The sequence below is a fragment of the Muntiacus reevesi genome, chromosome 9 (assembly GCF_963930625.1).
Source record: "Muntiacus reevesi chromosome 9, mMunRee1.1, whole genome shotgun sequence".
Lineage (NCBI taxonomy): Eukaryota > Metazoa > Chordata > Mammalia > Artiodactyla > Cervidae > Muntiacus > Muntiacus reevesi.
Window position 1 is genome coordinate 72,889,692 of NC_089257.1, and position 19,215 is coordinate 72,908,906.

Sequence of the window (19,215 nt, forward strand, 5' to 3'; positions counted from 1 at the left end):
TATTCAGCAAGTTCTTACTAAGTGTTTTTGGACTATGCAACCATCTCCTACATCAAACATCCTCCAATTAGTACATCTTCCAAAATCAGGTATCACAGCAAGGAAGAAAGCATTCCTCTGCTCCGTTGCTTCCTGGAGCAAATATGAGAAAAAAAAAAAAAACTAGCAAATAAGAAAATGTGTGCAGGTGGGAGAATTATTATAACCTGTAATCATACACAAAAAATAATAGGGAATATGCCATTTTAATTTAGAAAACAAACTCAGGTAGGAATTATTACTAGAAGGCAGGCTCTATAGTGATTGCCAGTGAGAAATTAATTGATTTGCTTATTCTACCAATGTGAGAGAAAGGGAGGAAACAGACCAACAGTAAGAAAATTTTATCGAGAGATTATCCCTGAAAATATGAGCCCCATCCTTTATGTGCTTTCAGAAAAGTTGCAATATGTGATTTCTATCATGTTTGCCTAATGCTTGGGATTTTCTTCATATATTCCAGGGATATTTACAGTGCCCAGTATACTAAGGCAATTGTTTCTGGAGCTTAAAATTAATGCACTGTAAGAATCAGCACTGTGTTGGCTTTATTAGAACGGTAACAAAATATCACTCTGTTTTCAATCATTTACCATGCCAAATAAAAACCCGCAGATTCTCTGCCCAACAGTATATCAGGACCGTCTGCCACCTCAACTCTTAACAGCCAGCAGGCAAGCTAAAAGAAGAAAAGAAAGGAAAACAAACCAAAAACAGCAGCAGTGTTCTTGGGGAGAAAATGTCCAGAGATTAAGATGGTCTGCCTCTTGCTTAATAGAGATATACCTTTTATTCCACAGCAAAACACTCCCAGTTTGAAAAATAATAAAATTTTAAAATTGTTTATTAAAAATTAACATCGATGTTTCTAATTATGATTTGTTTAGGAAGAGCTACATCATTGTTTTCTTTTGATACCAAGTATGAAACCATCAATGAATGCCAAGGAGAGGCTCATTGAAAGAAAATGACCCCACACTAGAAACAAGCATTCAGTGTCTATCACATAAAAAATGTTGTAGAGAATGCAGTTACAAGCAGAAGTATTATTATCTGCCCTCAAGAAGATTCATCTTGCTACATATTCCTCAGTATAGTCAATGTGTTTACCAAAAGCCCATTTACCAATCAGTTCTTCCTCTTAATCTCTCCTTGTTTAAAGTGCAGAACTTAAACAAGGAACCAATACCAACAAGGGCCGAGGAACCCACATATCCCAACTGTGGTGGTATTCCTTACAGGGCCAAATCCTACTCATCAAAAATAACCCAAAAGCCATAGGAGGGTTAAAGAGAAACTACATAATTTTCTAAATGACAAACATCATTCATGATATACATACAAACAGAAGAGATGGGGAGAGGAAAAAAAGAATAAGAAGGAGGCTTTATGACCAAATAGTAAAAGAGGAAAATACGCATTTAACCCAGAGAGAAAAACAGAAGGCAGCAAAAAAGGTTAAAAAAAGAAAAAACTAAGAAAACAAAGAGAGGTTCATGTCATTTTTTAAAATAATTTTAACAATTTTCTTTAATTTATTTTATAACATTATTGGTCTGTGGTAAATTGGATATTAAAATGCTAGACCTTCAGCAAACATAACTTGAAAAGCATTACCCTAAAGACTTTAAAATTTTAAATCATAAAATCACTAATCTAATCTTATACTTATTTCACGAGTAAATAGTTTATACTTAGACTTTACTATGACTGAAAAATAGGCCTTTCTTAATATACAAGCACTCCTGTTTCCACTGAACTTCACTACAGTGCCACTGCTCTGACCAATTTACTTGCTAGTGCCTACTCCCAAGAGGGTCTGAATTCTCTTTCCATTCCCCCTACCAAGCCTAGCTTTCAAGTGCAATTAAACTACCGGCCATTCACAACACATGCTCAGAGCATCAGTAAAACTGGAGTATTTTAAGAAAAAATGTTAAAGTAATCATCATGGAAAATATAACTTCAGGGCTTTTACTGTTCTAAAATGTACTATCCTTTTTGTTTCAAATTACATATGACCAGAGGAAACACAATAATCTTCAGTGCTTAAAACATCTAAATGTCTTAAACCAGCAATGGTAGAAGAACACTCTACACACTATCAGGGAGGTGCCTCTGACCATCCTGCTACTTGAAACGCTACACCCCATCCCCTGAACACTGTCTCCCTCTTACCTTGCCTCATTTTTCCCACAGCAAATGTTTATATTTTTTGTCCATCTCCCCTTACTAGAACGTAAGCTCCATGAGGAGAGGGAATGTGATCTTTCAACACCAGACAAAAAGCAAGTGTGCAATAAATACCTGCTGAAGGAGAGAATTCTTTTTTCTTAATTTCATTAATCCTTCATTTAATAAGCCTTCATTTCATCTAAAACAGAAACTTTCATGATAGGAAAAAAGCTTCACATGGAAAAAAAGGTGATTTAACTCCACCCATCACCACCAGATGGCACTAGCTTAAACTGCTGCCTTGGGACATAGCATGGATATTTGAAGCTGCATTTCAAAAGCACACACTGAAAAGGAACAGTCAAAAGTGAAATACATTTAGACAAACTTAAGAAACTTGAACAGCTAAATCCAGAGTCATCACAAAGACAGTCTTTCCATTAAAAAGCTTTAGGTAAATATACACATACTGATGGTTTCAACTCAAGAACAAAGGATCTCAAAAAGGGTATGTTGGAACTAACCTGTTTATAAGCAGAAAACCTGGCATAGTAGTCTAATTCTCTATAGTTATATTTGTTATATGGATACAAGTATTTGTCAATGACTTTGCAAAGATCCTTATTTCTAATTATCCTAACAGTCAAGTTCAAGGTCAACTTCTACGACCCTCAATAGCAGCCTGTCCTATTTCAAACTTGTTTCCTTATCTCTATTTTATGCTAAAATGAAGATAAGCATATCCTGATAAATGTAGTTACTGAAATTTAGGCTATAAAAGTAGGTCATGAGAAAATCCAGTACTAGTCAGCAGTTCCTTTAAACACTGAATATGTATAAAACTAGGAAATGAAAAGAAACAAGATAAAATACTTCAGATACAATAATAATGCAGCATATGAAAGAATAAACATCAATCCAAAAACTTTTAGCTTTCCATTGAGAATTTACATCCTGAGGAAATTATTTGCAAATAAAAAAAATCAAATAGAGAAGAAAAGATACACACACACATATACACACATGTACATTTAAACTTCAAGTCACACAGTAACTATTCTTTTTGAATTGAAATGAAGCTTTTAAGAATTAAGCACAGAATGCAAAAACTGGGGGGGGGGGGGGGGGTGGAGCACAAAACAACATCATATATACCAACTCTAAGCTACTCAACATTTAAGACTGTGTTTCCAATTCATGGTATCAAAAATTGAGAATAAAGTTTCTTGACTCTCAGGTTTTATTAATATATTGAAGAGTTTTTCCCTTCTGTTTAATTCAACAGCAATATATATATATAAGATCGTTGCATACAAAGGTTATGACAATCTCAGGAATCACCAAGAAATGGAAATTAAGACAGTCATTTAGGTATATTACTAACAGCCAAGAAGAAAAGTACTAGCAAAACAGATAACTGGAATCCAGAGGCCAGTGGAGTAAATAAGACAGACTTCCAAGGAAGAAGCAAGATCAGCAATGAATCTTGAGAAATAAGCCGTGAAAGCATGCAGTGGAGAGGTTATCGGAAGAAGGAATCCCTTCAGTGCAAGTGGAAACGCACTCTGGGAAGAACAGGCTGGCTAGCAGGCTAACAGGGCAGGGCTAGCTTACACAGCCCAACTGAAAAGGATGAACTGAATGCCAACCACTAGAAAAAAAATATAGACTTGAGAGAGTTTCACAGGAAAATGATTCAGAAGAACAATATCTGGGACCAATCATGAGGCTTATCCCACAAGCCAAGTCTGAAGTGAAAACAGTCTGGGGAAGAATTGGGGTAGTGCTCGTTGGAAGTAAAGAAGAACAGAAAAAGTAAAGACTACTAAACTAAAGAACACCTGCTAAAATGTAGAAATGACAGGAATCCAAAAAAGCACAATCAAAAGATTCAGATGGGCCCGGGCACAGCAAATTCCACTTCTGCCACTTTACTAACTGTGAAATATTAGGCAAGCAATCAAACTTTTCAAAGCCTCTGTTTCTTAACCCACAAAATGGGGGTAATACTGTACAAGGTTGTGGTAAGAGTTTAAGCAATGAGAAGAGATATTCCAAGGCACAGGAGATGACAGAAAACCAAGAAATGTTCATTACTTCCTGATCTTCTACAAAAACAGTTATCTGCAAGAAATTTCTGGAAATAAGTTAACATGGTTCATTCCCATTGTTAAAACAAATAATTAGGGAGATTAAAAAAAAAAAAAAAAACAGCTAAACCAGCACTCTGCTAAAGCAGTTCATCAGCATGCCCAACCACTCCTCAAACAAGGGCATTACTTTCTCTAAAGTCCATTTTTTTTTTTACTTTTATCAGAGTATAGCTGATTAACAACAGTGTACCAAGTTTCCACTGTATCAGGGGAGTCCTATACACATATGAACGTGAAAGTCGCTCAGTTGTGTCTGCCTCTTGGTGACCTCACCGTCTATACGGTCCATAGAATTATAGGCCAGCATACTGGAGTGGGTAGCTGTTCCCTTCTCCAGATCTTCCTAATCCAGGGATTGAATCAAGGTCTCCCGCATTGCAGGCGGATTCTTTACCAGCTGAGCCACCAGAGAAGCACAAAGAATGAATGATCTGCCCTCCCTGAGGTTCTAATTGAGGACCTTCAGATTATGAGACTGACATGGCCTACTGCACTAAGAGGGCAGACAGATATACATATTCACTCTTTTTAAGATTATTTTTCCATATAGGTCATTACAGAGTATTAGGTAGAGTTCCCGATGTTATTTAGTAGATCCTTTGTTGCATGCTAAGTCACTTCATTTATGTCCAACTCTTCCTGATCCTAAGGACTCCAGCCTGCCAGGCTCCTCCAGGCAAGAATACTGGAGTGGGTGCCAGGCCCTCCTCCAAGGGATATTCCCGACCCAGGGATCGAACCCACATCTCTTGAGTCTCCTGTACTGGCAGGTAGGTTCTTTACCACTAGTGCCACCTAGAAAGTTCAGGTCCTCATTAGTTATCTATTTTATACATGGAAGTGAAAGTCACTCAGTCATGTCCAATACTTTGTGACCCCATGGACACAGTCCATGGAATTCTCCAGACCAGAATACTGGCATGGAGCCTATCCCTTCTCCAGGGGACCATCCCAACCTAGGAATCAAACCAGGGTTTCCTGCAATGCAGGCAGATTCTTTTATCAGCTAAGCTAACTAGGGAAGCACATTTTATACAAAGCAGTGTGTATATGTCAATCCCAACCTCTCTATTTATCCCTTCCCCTGCCATCGCCCATGGTAACCCCATAAGGTTGTTTTCCACATCTGTGATTCTATTTCCATTTTGTAAATAAGTTCATTTGTAACATTTTTTTAGATTCCACACATAAACAATATAATATGACATTTGTCTTTCCCTGCCTGACTTCCTTCATTCAGTATGACAATCTCTAGGTTCATCCATGATGCTGCAAATGACATTATTTCATTCTTTTTTATGAATAATATTCCACTTTATATATGTACATCTCTTTATCATTCCTTTGTCAACAGTCCATTTAAAAATGTCCATTTTAAAATCAACAGTCTTAAAACACATAAACAATATCCATAACCTAGTATCTTCTATATAATATTTTTGAGAGGTATACTGTACAGTATTAATATCCACAAGAACACTGCCAGTTAACTGGACAGAGAACTGCAGCCAGAAAAATATTCATATAATAATGAATTTCATTTAATGACTCCACATAATATATCTACTATCAACATCATTTTTAGTTTTATTTATAACCAAATGATTCATTTCTAAAGGGCACTGTATTTGCTTAGTTACAGTCTAAATATACCAAATTATAAACTCCTTAAATATCTGGCTAAAACATCAGCTGGACCTGTGGTATCAGAATACAGCTTAGGACTGTCCAGATCAATGCAGGACACTGAAAATGTGAAACTGGTCTATCAACTATGCTAAAATCAAAAAAGTAGTCTTATTTTCTGATACTACTATATCTAGAATAAATAAAATGCATCACTTTACTACACCTAGAATAAATAAAATGCATCACATTTTCTTTCTATAATGTGTCCAGATTCAAAAAAAGCTTTATTTTCAGTACTACCTCAAACACTGCCTAGCCACTGCACTGGCAAACCTCTATCAACTCTTGAAATAGCTCCCCACATTCAACACACCTTCTTGTGGCTATGGTTTTGCTCATTCTGTACTCTCTGCTTCGAATGTTCTTTTTCCCCTTCCTACTAACTCATATCCATTCTTTTCTTTTATTTATTTTTTAATTGAAGGATAATTGCTTTAAAGAATTTTGTTGTTTTCTATCAAACCTCAACATGAATCAGCCATAGGTATGCATATATTCCCTCCCTCCTGAACCTCCCTCCCATGTCGCTCCCCATCCCACCCCTCTAGGTTGATTCAGAGACCCTGTTTGAGTTTCCTGAGTCAGACAGAAAATTCCCATTGGCTATCTATTTTACAAATGATAATGTAAGTTTCCATCTTATTCTCTCCATATATCTCACCCTCTCCTCCCCTCCCCCCAGGTGCATAGTTTGTTCCCTATGTCTGTTTCTCCACAGCTGCCCTGCAAAGAAATTCTTCAGTACCATCTTTCTAGATTCCATATATATGTGTTAGTATACAATATTTATCTTTCTCTTTCTGACTTACTTCATTCTGTATAATAGGCTCTAGCAATAGCAGAAGAACAGATTAGTGAGCTGGAAGATAAAATGGTGGAAATAACTGCTGAAGAGCAGAATAAAGTAAAAAGAACAGAAAGAACTGAGGAGTCTCAGAGACCTCCAGGATGATACATTAAACTCATACCCATCCTTTAGGGCTCAACTTACCTCATGATGCCTTCTCTACTGCAGTGCCAAGGTTAACATTTTAAAATATTTGGTTTCAAGAATCAATAATGAACAGAAATCCAAAATTTTGTACTGAAATTTCAGTTTAGTAATCTGTTAAAGTATAAGCCTCTGAAACTTACTAAGAACCTACTCAGTCCCTGGCATCTCGTAGGCCCTCAGTAATCACTGTTAGGAGGAGAAAACAAAGAAAGCAAGGAGGAAGAGAAAGGGGAAAGGAGTGGGGACAAGAGTCAGAAAAATCCCAGCTCCCACTTGTTGGAATAAGTCAAGACCCACTTAACTTCATACTCTTAAGATGTCTGGCTCTAGGTGAATTGATCAACCATCATGGTTATCTGGGTCATTAATATCTTTTTTTTTGTATAGTCATTCTGTGTATTCTTGCCACCTATTCTTAAAATCTTCTGCTTCTGATGGGTTCATACTGTTTCTGTTCTTTATTGTTCTTTATTCATCTTTGCATGAAATGTTCCCTTATCTCTAATTTTCTTGAAGAGATCTCCAGTCTTTCTCATTTTATTGTTTTCCTCTATTTCTTTGCATTGTTCACTTAGGAAGGCTTTCTTATTTCTACTTACTATTCTTTAGAACTCTGCATTCAGATGGGTATATCACTCCTTTCCTCCTTTGCCTTTCACTTCTCTTCTTTTCTCAGCTATTTGTAAGGCCTCCTCAGGCTGCCATTTTGCCTTATTGCATTTATTTTTCTTGGGGATGGTTTTGATCACCACCTCCTGTACAATGTTACGAACCTCCATTCCATAGTTCTTCAGGCACTCTACCATCTAATCCCTTGAATCTATTTGTCACTTCCACTGTATAATCATAAGGGATTTGACTTAGGTCATACGTGAATTGTCTAGGGGTTTTCCCTACTTTCTTCAATTTAAGTCTGAATTTTGCAATAAGGAGTTCATGATCTGAGCTACAGTCAGCTCCTGGTCTTGTTTTTGCTGACTATATAGACCTTATCCATCTTCAACTGCAAAGAATACAGTCAATTTGATTTTGGTATTGACCATCTGGTGATGTCCATGTGTAGAGCTGTCTCTTGTGTTGTTGGAAGAGGGTGTTTGCTATGACCAGTGCATTCTCTTGGCCAACAGAATAAACAACAACAATTCTATGTTCACACTAATGTTGCATAAAAAGCATCTGACAAAATTCATCATCCATTTCTAATAAAAACACTAAATCAGCCAGATATAGAATGAACTTTTCTCAACCCGTTAAAAGCTTTTACAAAAAACCTATGGCTAACATCAGATGTAATGGTAAAGAACTGAATGTTTTCCCTCACTAACCACAAGATAATGATGCCCATTCTCACTGCTATTCAACATGCAGTGCAATTAAATAAGAAAATGACATACAGATTAGAAAGGAAGAAATGAAACCATCTTTATTCACAAATACCATGACCAGCTACAGAGAAAATGAAAATCAAAAAAAAAATCCAAAGAATCTCCAAAAACAGCCACAACAACTTAATAGGACAGTTTAGAATGAGCAGTATACAAAAACTGTACTTCTATATTCTAGCAACATAAAATGGAAACTGAAATTTTTAAAGTATCATTTATGATAACATTGAAAACAGATGAATCTAACAAAATATGTAAGAGATGAATCTAACAAAATACGTGTTAAGATGCACATGCTTAAAATAATTTTAAAATGCTAAAAGACACTAAAGTGGGCCTAAATAAATGGAAAGATATGTCATATTCATGAATCAGAAGAATCAGTACTGTTAAGATGTCAATTCTCCCCAAATGGATTTCTAGATTCAATGTAATCTCAATGAAAATACTATAAGACTTTTTGTAAAATCTTACTAGCTGATTCAAAAACTTATATGGAAATACAATGGTCTAAAAAATAGCCAAAACAAATTTTTAAACTATGAAGTTTGAAGACTGGTACTGATCTGAGACTTCCTACAAAGCTGTACTAACTGCAACGGTGCTACTGCTGAAAGGACAGCCATATGGAGCCTAAGTGAGCCAACACACAGACCTACACAGACATGGCCAACCAATTTTCAACACAGAGTCAAGGTGAGTAGAATGGAAAAGGTGCAGTGACTTCAAAAAGAGTTCTGGTTCAACAAGACAACTGCCTAGCAAGGAGGCAGCACTTGGAACCTCAGCCCTTCCCTCACACCAGATACAAAAATTAAACTGAAATGAACGCTAGCCCTAAACTCAACTGAAAACTATAAAACATCCAAAAGAAAACATAGGTGAAAATTTAAATCAAACTTCAAAAATCAGATTATTGGGCAAGACATGAATACTAGAGTCAGAATACCTGGATTCAAACTCCAACTTTGCCAATAACTAATTATGCATCTCACTATTTTACTATCTCTATATCTCAGTTTTTTTCCTCTTACTTGTATAATGATAGGGTACCTACTTCAGAAGGATTAAACAAGGACCATATGAGATAATGCTTAGAAAATGCCTGATACATATTAAATACTCAGTAAGCATGTTTGTTACTTTTTAAATTGCCATTTAGTTACTTAAAAAAAAAAAAAAAAAACCTATCCAAGTTTCATAGTTCAAAAGTTAGTATTCCCTATTGTGAATCTCAGAAATGTATCAAGAGTGAGAGTTCAGGTTCACTTTTCATTCAAATGCTGTCTAAAGAAATGATCAAGGATAAGGATTACAAAATTAAAAGAAAAATAAGGGAAGGGCAGAGAAACATATTTACTGTGCACGTTCAAGTATCCCAGGAAACAGGTGCTTTACCTGGATTATCTCTTTTATTCCTCCTAGCAGGTGCCTAGTGAGAAACATGAAACTTTTAATAAACCTTCATAAGCAGTCTTTAAATAGAACTGCTGGCTTTCTATTTCAAATTATGGATTGGTGCCCAAAACGAAATGTCTCATTAAAAGTTTAGAGAGACTGAATTGTTGTAAGGGATATTTGTAATTATTTAAATCAGAAAGTACTATGTTACGAATCACAATGAAGGAGCCTCACATCATAAACCACAGAACCCTATCATCTTACTTAATATTATAATCATGACTCTGGCTACTTTTAAAATATGCATCAGAAAGCCAATAAATGAGAAGATTACAGCTGTCAATCTCTTAAGAGTTCCCAAAGTTATGAAACATGAGAATTCTTTGGCACCTATTCCATCTCTAAAGATGTAGATGGGAGAGTTTACAGCAAATTAAGTCATCTACAAATTTCTGCTGGTTACTTTCCCATACTTCCTCAAAGGCAAAAAGCAGCACATCGTAAGAGTGGTAAGGAAATAAAAGCACCCCCGACCCCCGATCCTCCACTGGAGGTAAACTTACCTGCGGTGTCTTACTCTCTTTAAGATCCAACCCGAACACGTTGTGCCGCTTCACTTTAAAGAAGTCAGTCTCGAGGCCGTCGTCCTCCTCCTCCTCATCTCTGCCCAAGAACGGCACAGCGGCTTCCCTGTTCTTCTGTGACTCCTCACTGCCAGGGGCAGACTCAAGCGGAGATCCTTGGGCTCTTCTCAGTTTCTCGTCCATTTCTTCTTCATCTTCTTTCTCATCTTCCTCTTTACCACTAATGCCACTAGCCGGTCTGTAACCTGTCCCTTCTGGTCTTTTCCCACCTTTCTGAAGAATAGACATTTTTTCATTGAAGTAGGCTCTAAATTCTTCCACTTCATCATTGGTGAGGGAGGGAGCCCTTGGCTCAATTACTTTATTATCTTCACTCACTACCAGTTCCTTGCTGGGTTGCTTTTGCATTCTCTGAAGAAATCTTATCCGTGGTGCCACAGCAAGACCAAGAGACCTTAAGTATGAGCAAAGGAAAAGAGTTATCTCAACACACTGATGGCTGTGTTTATGAATTTATTATGAAATAGTTCCTCAGGAGTTCAGATGTCTTAGAGCTTTTTTTAAAAAGAAAATGTCCTTCTGAGATATAACTCCACCTCGACAGGTCAGGTGATCCAAAAGATACTGAATACTTGTCACAAAATATTGGAGATGTCTGTTTTCCACTAGGTGGTTAACATGAGTAACAAAATAAAGAGAATAAGACCAGAAAAAAACAACTACTAAATCTGTCTATTGCCAGTATAACTCTCTCAGCTTCCTCAAATATTAATACAAGACAAAAATATCTACCAGGCCTATCTCAGTTGTTGTAAATAGCTGATGCACTAACTATATGAAAACACTTTGCAAAATATATTTTTATTTATATATAAATACTAAAGCTCAGGGGAGGAGGTGGGAGGGAGGCTCAAGAGGGAGCAGACACATATATACACACAGCTGATCCACATTGTGGTACAGCAGAAACTAACACAACAATGGAAGCATTTATACTCCTTAATTGGAGTATAAATAAATAAATAAATAAATAATATTAAAGCTGGAAAAGACATGACCATGAAAAAACATATGTTCTCTGCAAGGAATGAATTCAAGTATTATCATCCTCTCTTCTAAGACATTTAACATGGCATAATAACCTCTATAAAAAAGGATATTTAAATCTGAGACCAAAAAAAGAAAAAAAAAATCTTATTTTCTCCTTCTAAGATCAAGACTTACTTTATGATTAGGTCTTTCCCAGCTTCTAAGTTCCCACAGATGCATTGGAAATAAGCGTTTAATAAAAAGCTAACATTACAAAACGAATCCACTGCCTTTTTCCTAAGACATGATTCATAGAAACTGATGGGTGTAGTTGTAAAACCTGGATTCAGAAACAGAACTATTGAAGTTCAAACCCTGGCTCTGTCAGCTACTAGCTGTGTGATCAAGGACATAATTAAACCTCTCTATACCTCAGCTCTCTTATTTGCAAGATGGCATGACAAGAGTACCTACATTATGAGACTGTTGCAAAAATGAGCTCATAGATACAGTGCATCTAAAATAGTGCCTAGCACCTATGCAGCCACTTCTGAGCACTTGGCATTATTACTGTTATAGGGACACAGTTAGGATCACAAATTCAGTATCCATCAGAAAGTAAAACACCAACTTAAGCTGGACCATGCTTCCCAGGTGGCGCTAGTGGTAAAGAGTTACCTGCCAATGCAGGAGACTTAAGAGATGTGGGTTCAATCCCTGGGTCAGGAAAATTCCCTGGAAGAGGGAAGCATTAAAGACCCATGTCTCTCCTGTTTGCTTATATCTCAGCTATGTCAAAGAGAAAACCAGGATAGAATGTCATAAGGGACAAAAAATCAGCTAATAATCTAAACCATGAATCATATTCAGAAACTGTAAAATTAGTAACTGGTAAAGAGATAAACAGACACGTTTCCATGGCATCTGATTTGCTATCCATCACCTAAACAAAAAGTCAGTGACCTTACTTTGTTAACTTGCAAATTAAGTGGTTCTAAAATGTTATAACTGACAAATTACCAGTTATACTGAACTTGCAATCTAACATGAAGAACAGAAAATAGCAGCTCACCCAGATACAAGCTTTTATTAGACTCAACTTAAAGGTAAAGGCACTCAAATTCCTGGAAAGCAGGCCAAATACACAGACTTTGCTATGAAAGTACATATTTCATCCCAGGTTAGATTTCAAGCTGACATTCAAAGTATGAGTAACCCCAAGGGTGCTTCTCTAGGATTTTGTCACTGCTTTTCCCACAGGTAGAACCCCATTGAAAAATGGACGCTCCTGAAAAGATTAGGGGAAGAATATCCTTCAAATACTAGCCAAAACAAGACCAAAGAGTTCCATTTTCGTATAACAGCAATCGCAATTACTAAAGACAGATGTTTTACCATGGTATCTGTGAGCACCTGTAAGGAACACCAAGACACAAAGAATACCCAGGCAACAAGAAGCATGGGACACCAAACCAAAATAAGGGAAGGTCCAACGGAGAGACCTGCATCCAAAGCATGAAAAGAACCGTGTGTGGTAAACCAGGTCAGCTTCTTAGAAAGCAAGACATTTCAAGATTTCAAAGAATGCCGGTCAGCTGCGCTCCATCTCCTTTAAGACCAAACTACAGGAAACTGACAGCCTAACTTTTAGGAATTTATACTCACAAGTAAGAAATTTCTTTGTGATTGAAGTTCCTGACTGAACTGAAAAATCAACAAGTTTCCTACAGCTGATACAGTCTTTTTCTCTGCAAATCTTCAACAGATTCTCTTAAGGTTAACATGAAGAGGTTTAAACTAGGATTCTCAGAACCAGGTTTCAAATGAATTCCCTCACTCTAAGGACTCACAAGCAAAACTATAATATGAATACTTACAGGGCATAGTCAGGTATAGGTAACTTGCTCACATTAAATATTTCTTTATCCTTCATCAGATACACTGAACGTATGTAGGAGACAAAACACTGTAAACAAAAAAGGTTGAGGTATATGATATAACAGTCAGACATGGAAAATGAATTTTAACTGAGATAAAAGAAAGTAATCAAAGGAATAAATTCAACAGTAGTGAAAACACTCAAAAATAGCTGAGTATATCTCCAATTCCATAAAAAAAAAAAAACTACCTCTTTAGAATTGTAATCTGAGAAAAGACTATAAAATTTGGTTTCATCAAGCCAACTGAACATAAAATATAAACTTCTCAAAAAGTTATTCTATAAGTTAAAATCATTCAGGCACATTAAGGGGAAAAAATGGAGGTTTTGGAATAATGCAGCTGAAATCTGAGTTCCACATCTTACAAGCTGAGCAAGTTTATTATTTCTCTGTCAGTTTCCTCATCCATCAAGATAATATAAAAGTACCTTCTACTTTGAGTGTAATGAGAACTAAATGAGAAAAATGCATGTAGACTACTTGAGCATTTCTTCTGAAATACATTAATTATCAATGAATACCAGTTATCAATAATAATTACTACTGGAAAACATCCTTGTAATAAAACTATTACAACAAAATAAAATTTTACTGTACTTAAGCTTAATAAAATCATAACAGGAAAAGTTTAGGGATAAATTTTTATAAAGTTTAATAAATTCTTTACTGAAATTTCAAGTAATTCATCATTATAATTTCAAGTAGTTTGTCATTAACTTGCAATATTTTCTTCTGTTTGTGTTTAAAAAAAAAGTAAGCTATCTTCATGCCAAGAACCATTGCAAACTAAAAAGTAAACGTGGTCCTAAATGCTCTGTCAGTCTGAAAAACAAACAAGCAGCAAAGATGGTGAAATACATCAAAAAGAAGTTTTATTTTTTATTTTAAAATTAAGCTTTGTAAAGTATATTTAATTCCCATTTCTATATTTCCTAAACTTCACATTTTTTCTAACTTTACACTAATCCTTTCTTCAAACCATTTACATTAATCTCCAAACCATTTTCCCTGTCTCCATAGGCGTTAAAATGAATAATTCAAGGATAATTTTCCACCTACAATCACCCACAAGAAATCACCCCAGTTGCTTATCATTTTTGTTCTATCCAGATTATAATCAAAAGCTAGAAAATCACTTCTGTGAAATCAGATAGCTTGCTGCAGCTGCCAACAGTTAACCATTCTGCTAAACCATGCATGACACCCAATAAATCACATCATTTATTTCAATGTGCTTTTCTATAATCTTGTTCTAGAAGGTTCATTTGCTGTATGCAGAAACCACTGAAACAACATCCTTCCAGTTTTTCATATTTCCTGATTCATAACTGAATGAGCCAGGTATGCAGTAAGTCACAACATCAGAATTCACGTACACTATTTTCAAACTGTGCATACTATTTCCAAAGCTTCTAAAAGATTTAACTCCAAGCTTAAAGTATGCTGCTAGATGAAACATGCACATAAATGTTGTCATGTCCAAATATATGCCCAAAAGTTTTAAGAAAAATAATCTGTTTAAAGACTATTTTCATTAGATTTCAGGTAAAGTGAGCTTACATAAGTTTGAATGTGTTTTATTTATATATTTTATAATGAGTTTCATGTTTTTCTCTTATATTTTAGAATTAATTTCTCCTGATATGTTGCGGAACTTCTGAAGAAAGTCAGACCTGGATTTAAATCTTAGGTCTATCACTTAATAGTTACATCACCCTGGACAATTTTTAATTTTCTCAAGCTCTTGTTTTCCCATCTACAAAATCAAATCAATTATCATCTACCTCAAAGGTTGTTGGGAAGATTAAATAATAATACACATCAAACTGTCATATAGGGTCATGCTATGGCTAAGGGCCTATCACATACTAAGCATCTGAATTTAACTTTCATCCTAAGCATAGTGATAATTTGATAAAAAATAACCAGTTAACTTTTTAAGTGTAAGATCTTTTAAAACTTCTTTGCTTTGAGTATCCAGTTTCAAAACCATTAACCCAAAAGACTAACTCCCGACCTTTCCTGCTCAGGCTCCTCTCTCTACTCAGCATGGCCTTTCCATACCCCCTTTATTTCCTTCTTCCCAATCTCTGAATCCCTACTGTCTACCTACTGTTGATGTGTTACGGGAAATGCACATATAGATTTCCTATGTACATCTCATAACTAAAATATAAGTAAAAGAGTGCTGAAAATGAAGAGCTTCATAACCGGGATTCAAATATTTGTCAATTCAAATACTAAACCGCTGTAAGCACAATGCAAAATAATTTCACATCTTTCTTCTCTAAAGAATCTACTGCCGGGTACTCTAAGAACAAAAAAATAAGTATAACTAAAAGTGACATTTCCTTGGGTATTTGCTAATTAAGAGGACTTATAAGTCCAAAAAAGCAGTTTGGGAACATTACGTCACATTTATAGACTAAACCTCATTTCTAAAGACAATTTAGCAAGAATGCTATGCTTTCTGGAAATTTAACCTATTAATTTTAAAGTCAAGAGAGTACAGTCAAAAGTTAATAACAACTTTACTGAAGAAACCAAGTTGATAACTTTATCAAGTTATCTTGTATACTTAATAATCATTAAGTGGATTTTCTATATGTCTGACAAAATTATAAACAAGTAATATACATTTTTCCAAGTTACTATAAGAAATATATAATTTTTGGACTTCCCTGGCAGTCAGTGGTTAAGACTGTGAGCTTCTACCACAAGGGGCATAAATTCAATCCCTGGTTGGGGAACTAAGATCTGGCATGTCAGGTGGCAAGGCCAAAAAAAATTTTTTTAAAGAAAGAAAGAAATATGTAACTTTTTCAAAGTTAAAGAATAAGGTAAAGCTATCTTAGAAGTATACTACCTGAATATCTGAAGTAGGAGGAAATGACACAATTGAACTTTATTACATGCTCTAGTCCAAGGAAGGTATCCAATTCAAAAAATAACTTACCCTTTGAGCTCTTTCTTTTAAATCTTGATCTTGAGCTAAAAATGATTCCAATTTTTTCTGAACATCTATAAGTTTTTCTGGATTGATTCTTTTATAACAAAAAGACAAAAGTTAAACCAAGACATCTCAATTTTAGAAACTGAAAATAGTATACATTATTTTCTATTTTCCTCGGTATTTTTTAAATCCATAACATCTTTTCTCATCTACGACCCAGATTAGACTGAAATTATACTAGACCTAAAGTTGACTCTGTATATTTCAAATAATGCAAAAAAAATTAAAAAAATAAAATCAGACATTTTCTCTAAACAACCCATGCTGAGTAAAAGATTAGGTTAACACCACAATTAGCAATGTTCCTCTTAAGTCTTTAAAGATAGAAAGCAGCCTCTCATGGGAGGTGGATCATCAATGAAATGGAACAAATGAAAGCAAATGTCATTTTTTATAAGATTTCCATTTTCAGTCAAATATCAAAAAAAAAATTCAAATAATAAACAGTATTCAAGGATATAAACATTGTTTTCCTTATCTGGAAATCAGACATAATATAACAGAATTGTTACTTAAATTTGCCCAGGTTTAGAGTGAAAATTACAGGAAAAAAAATGAAATTCTTACAAGCATCTATTCTATATTTCACAAAGGAAACCCCACTTGTTTTCCCTGATTTTAGACTAAACAATTTTTTTCCTGAAAAGTTGCAGTGGTGACAGGTGGTAGCAGATGAGGTTTTTCTTTAATTATAAAAAATATCAAAATGCACATAGGTAAAAAACTCACTCAGCCTCAACAATTACAGAGCTCATACCCGATCTTGTTTTATCTAAACCCTTACCCACTCGTTCACCAAATCTAACCACCCCTCAAGTTACTTTTCTCCAAATAAAGCCAGGGTGTTTCAAGGGCCCCAATATAAGTGAAAGTGAAAGTCGCTCAGTCGTGTCCGACTCTCTGTGACCCCATGGACTGTGTAGCCCATGGAAATATCCAGACCAGAACACTGGAGTGGGTAGCCTTTCCCTTCTGCAGGGGATCTTCCCAACCCAGGGGTCAAACCCAGGTCTCCCTCATTGCAGGTGGATTCTTTAACAGTTGCGCCACCAGGGAAGCCCAAGAATACTGGGGTGGGTAGCCTATACCTTCTCTAGCAGATCTTCCCGACCCAGGAATCGAACAGGGGTCTCCTGCATTGCAGGCAGATTCTTTACCAACTGAGCTATCAGGGAAGCCTCCCCAAAAAACAGTGGTTAGATGCCACAAAGTAGGTGGCAATGCCTTAACCGTATGAGTGTTGTCAGGCCCGAGAGGCTCTTCCATCCTAGTCAAGGGGAGTGCTAACCTTCTCTCCTTTCATACAACACAATATAAATGAGCCTACAACCAATTCTGCTGACACTCAATCTAAACGTTTTTGAGGACAGGAGAGCACAATCCTCTGAAAAGGACAAACAATCCTAAAATTAAGTTCATCCAATAGGTTTAATCCTTTCAACCATCAATGCCTCCTGATGCCAACAAGGTCTGTTTTTCATCTTGTATTCTCCTCTGATCATTTTCTAAAAGAGTTGTTAAACAAAAAGTCCAAAATCAGACAGCAGAAAAGATTAGAGGGAGGAGGGAATCAGGTGGACATAATTAGGCACAATAAATTCATGCCTTCATTTTTCTAACAATAACATCAAGACAGCAAGTCATTCTTACTTGATTTCCTTCACAGGCACTTTCTTCTGAAGAAGCTGCTGCACCATCCCTTTTTCTTCTGAGGGAAGCAAAATTAATAAAGCTTCACCATCCTCTTTGTACCTAAACAAAAAAACAAAATCTCTTCCACATTAATGCAATCTGCACTTTACATTTTAACAGCATGATGAGTAGGTAACGAGAAAGCAAGTTCATCAAATCAGTCAATATTAGGAACACCAAGTTCTTTAACATCTGTGACAGCAGAAAGCTAGGGCCTCTTGAACATCTTTTTCAAATACTCATTACTACTCACAACTCCTAGTGATTTTGTACTACAACTCCTACTAAAGATACACAAAAAAGGTAATCTCAAAACATTCTCTTAAGGGTTCGTATTAATATGAGGGGAAAATAAATTTTTATAGTTAATCAAATAAACTATTTACTGAGAAACTCTGTGCCAGGTATAAACTGGGAAGAACAAAAACAAGATGAATCTCTCTGACTTCAGTGATCTAAAAATATGGTTACCAGAAAAGACAAACACACACAAAACAAAAACAGCCCCAGAATGGTAAAGCAGTAAGTGTGAAAGGACAGCCACTGGCAATAAACGCCAAGAACTCAGAAGTGAAAGGAAGACACTCAAGGTTGGCCAAAGAAAAAGAGAAATATGTCACAGCAAATGAAATTTGAGGTGGGCCTAAAAGCCTAAAAAATGTATAGAAAGGGAAAAGCTACAATAATCCAAAGAAGAAGAAAGGCACAAACAAAGGAGTAGGAACCAGGAAATATAACAAACACAAGAGTGAACTAAAGACAGGAGAAAGAAAGCATTTTCTAAAAAATTGAAAGATAAGAAACTCTTTTAACATTCTATATCCAAATTCAGAGATGGACAGAGAACATACAGAGGCTCCCAAAGTCTAGGCCAGAGCTGCAGCAACAGGGGTCAAGGGAAATCTCAAGGATACCAGAAAGGCATCCAAAGAAGATCTCAATCTTCAGACTGACTCATAAGCAAAAATAATAAGTCTAACCATCTACATCTATCATATCTACCCATTCATGCATTCAGGGATAATCTAGGAGGATGAGTCACAAGTAAAGTCACAAAGGGGCCATATTCAAACGTTTGAAACTATACCTAACATAATACACATATGAAAGGGTAAGGTTAA

At 35.8% G+C, this 19,215-nt stretch overlaps 1 protein-coding gene and 1 non-coding gene across 2 annotated transcripts in view; both read right to left on the minus strand.

Moving 5' to 3' along the window:
• DDX10 (DEAD-box helicase 10) overlaps positions 1-19,215 on the minus strand; it is a 282,250-nt gene that overhangs the window by 213,112 nt on the left and 49,923 nt on the right. The window contains exons 10-13 of the mRNA XM_065946144.1: positions 18,053-18,154; positions 16,346-16,433; positions 13,327-13,415; positions 10,400-10,874 (exon numbers count right to left, since the gene is read on the minus strand). Coding sequence (XP_065802216.1) covers positions 10,400-10,874; positions 13,327-13,415; positions 16,346-16,433; positions 18,053-18,154 — 754 coding nt within the window. The remainder of the gene's footprint in view (positions 1-10,399; positions 10,875-13,326; positions 13,416-16,345; positions 16,434-18,052; positions 18,155-19,215) is intronic.
• On the minus strand, positions 17,587-17,712 carry LOC136176147 (U6atac minor spliceosomal RNA). The gene has a single exon (XR_010664522.1). It is a non-coding gene; the product is annotated as a U6atac minor spliceosomal RNA (small nuclear RNA).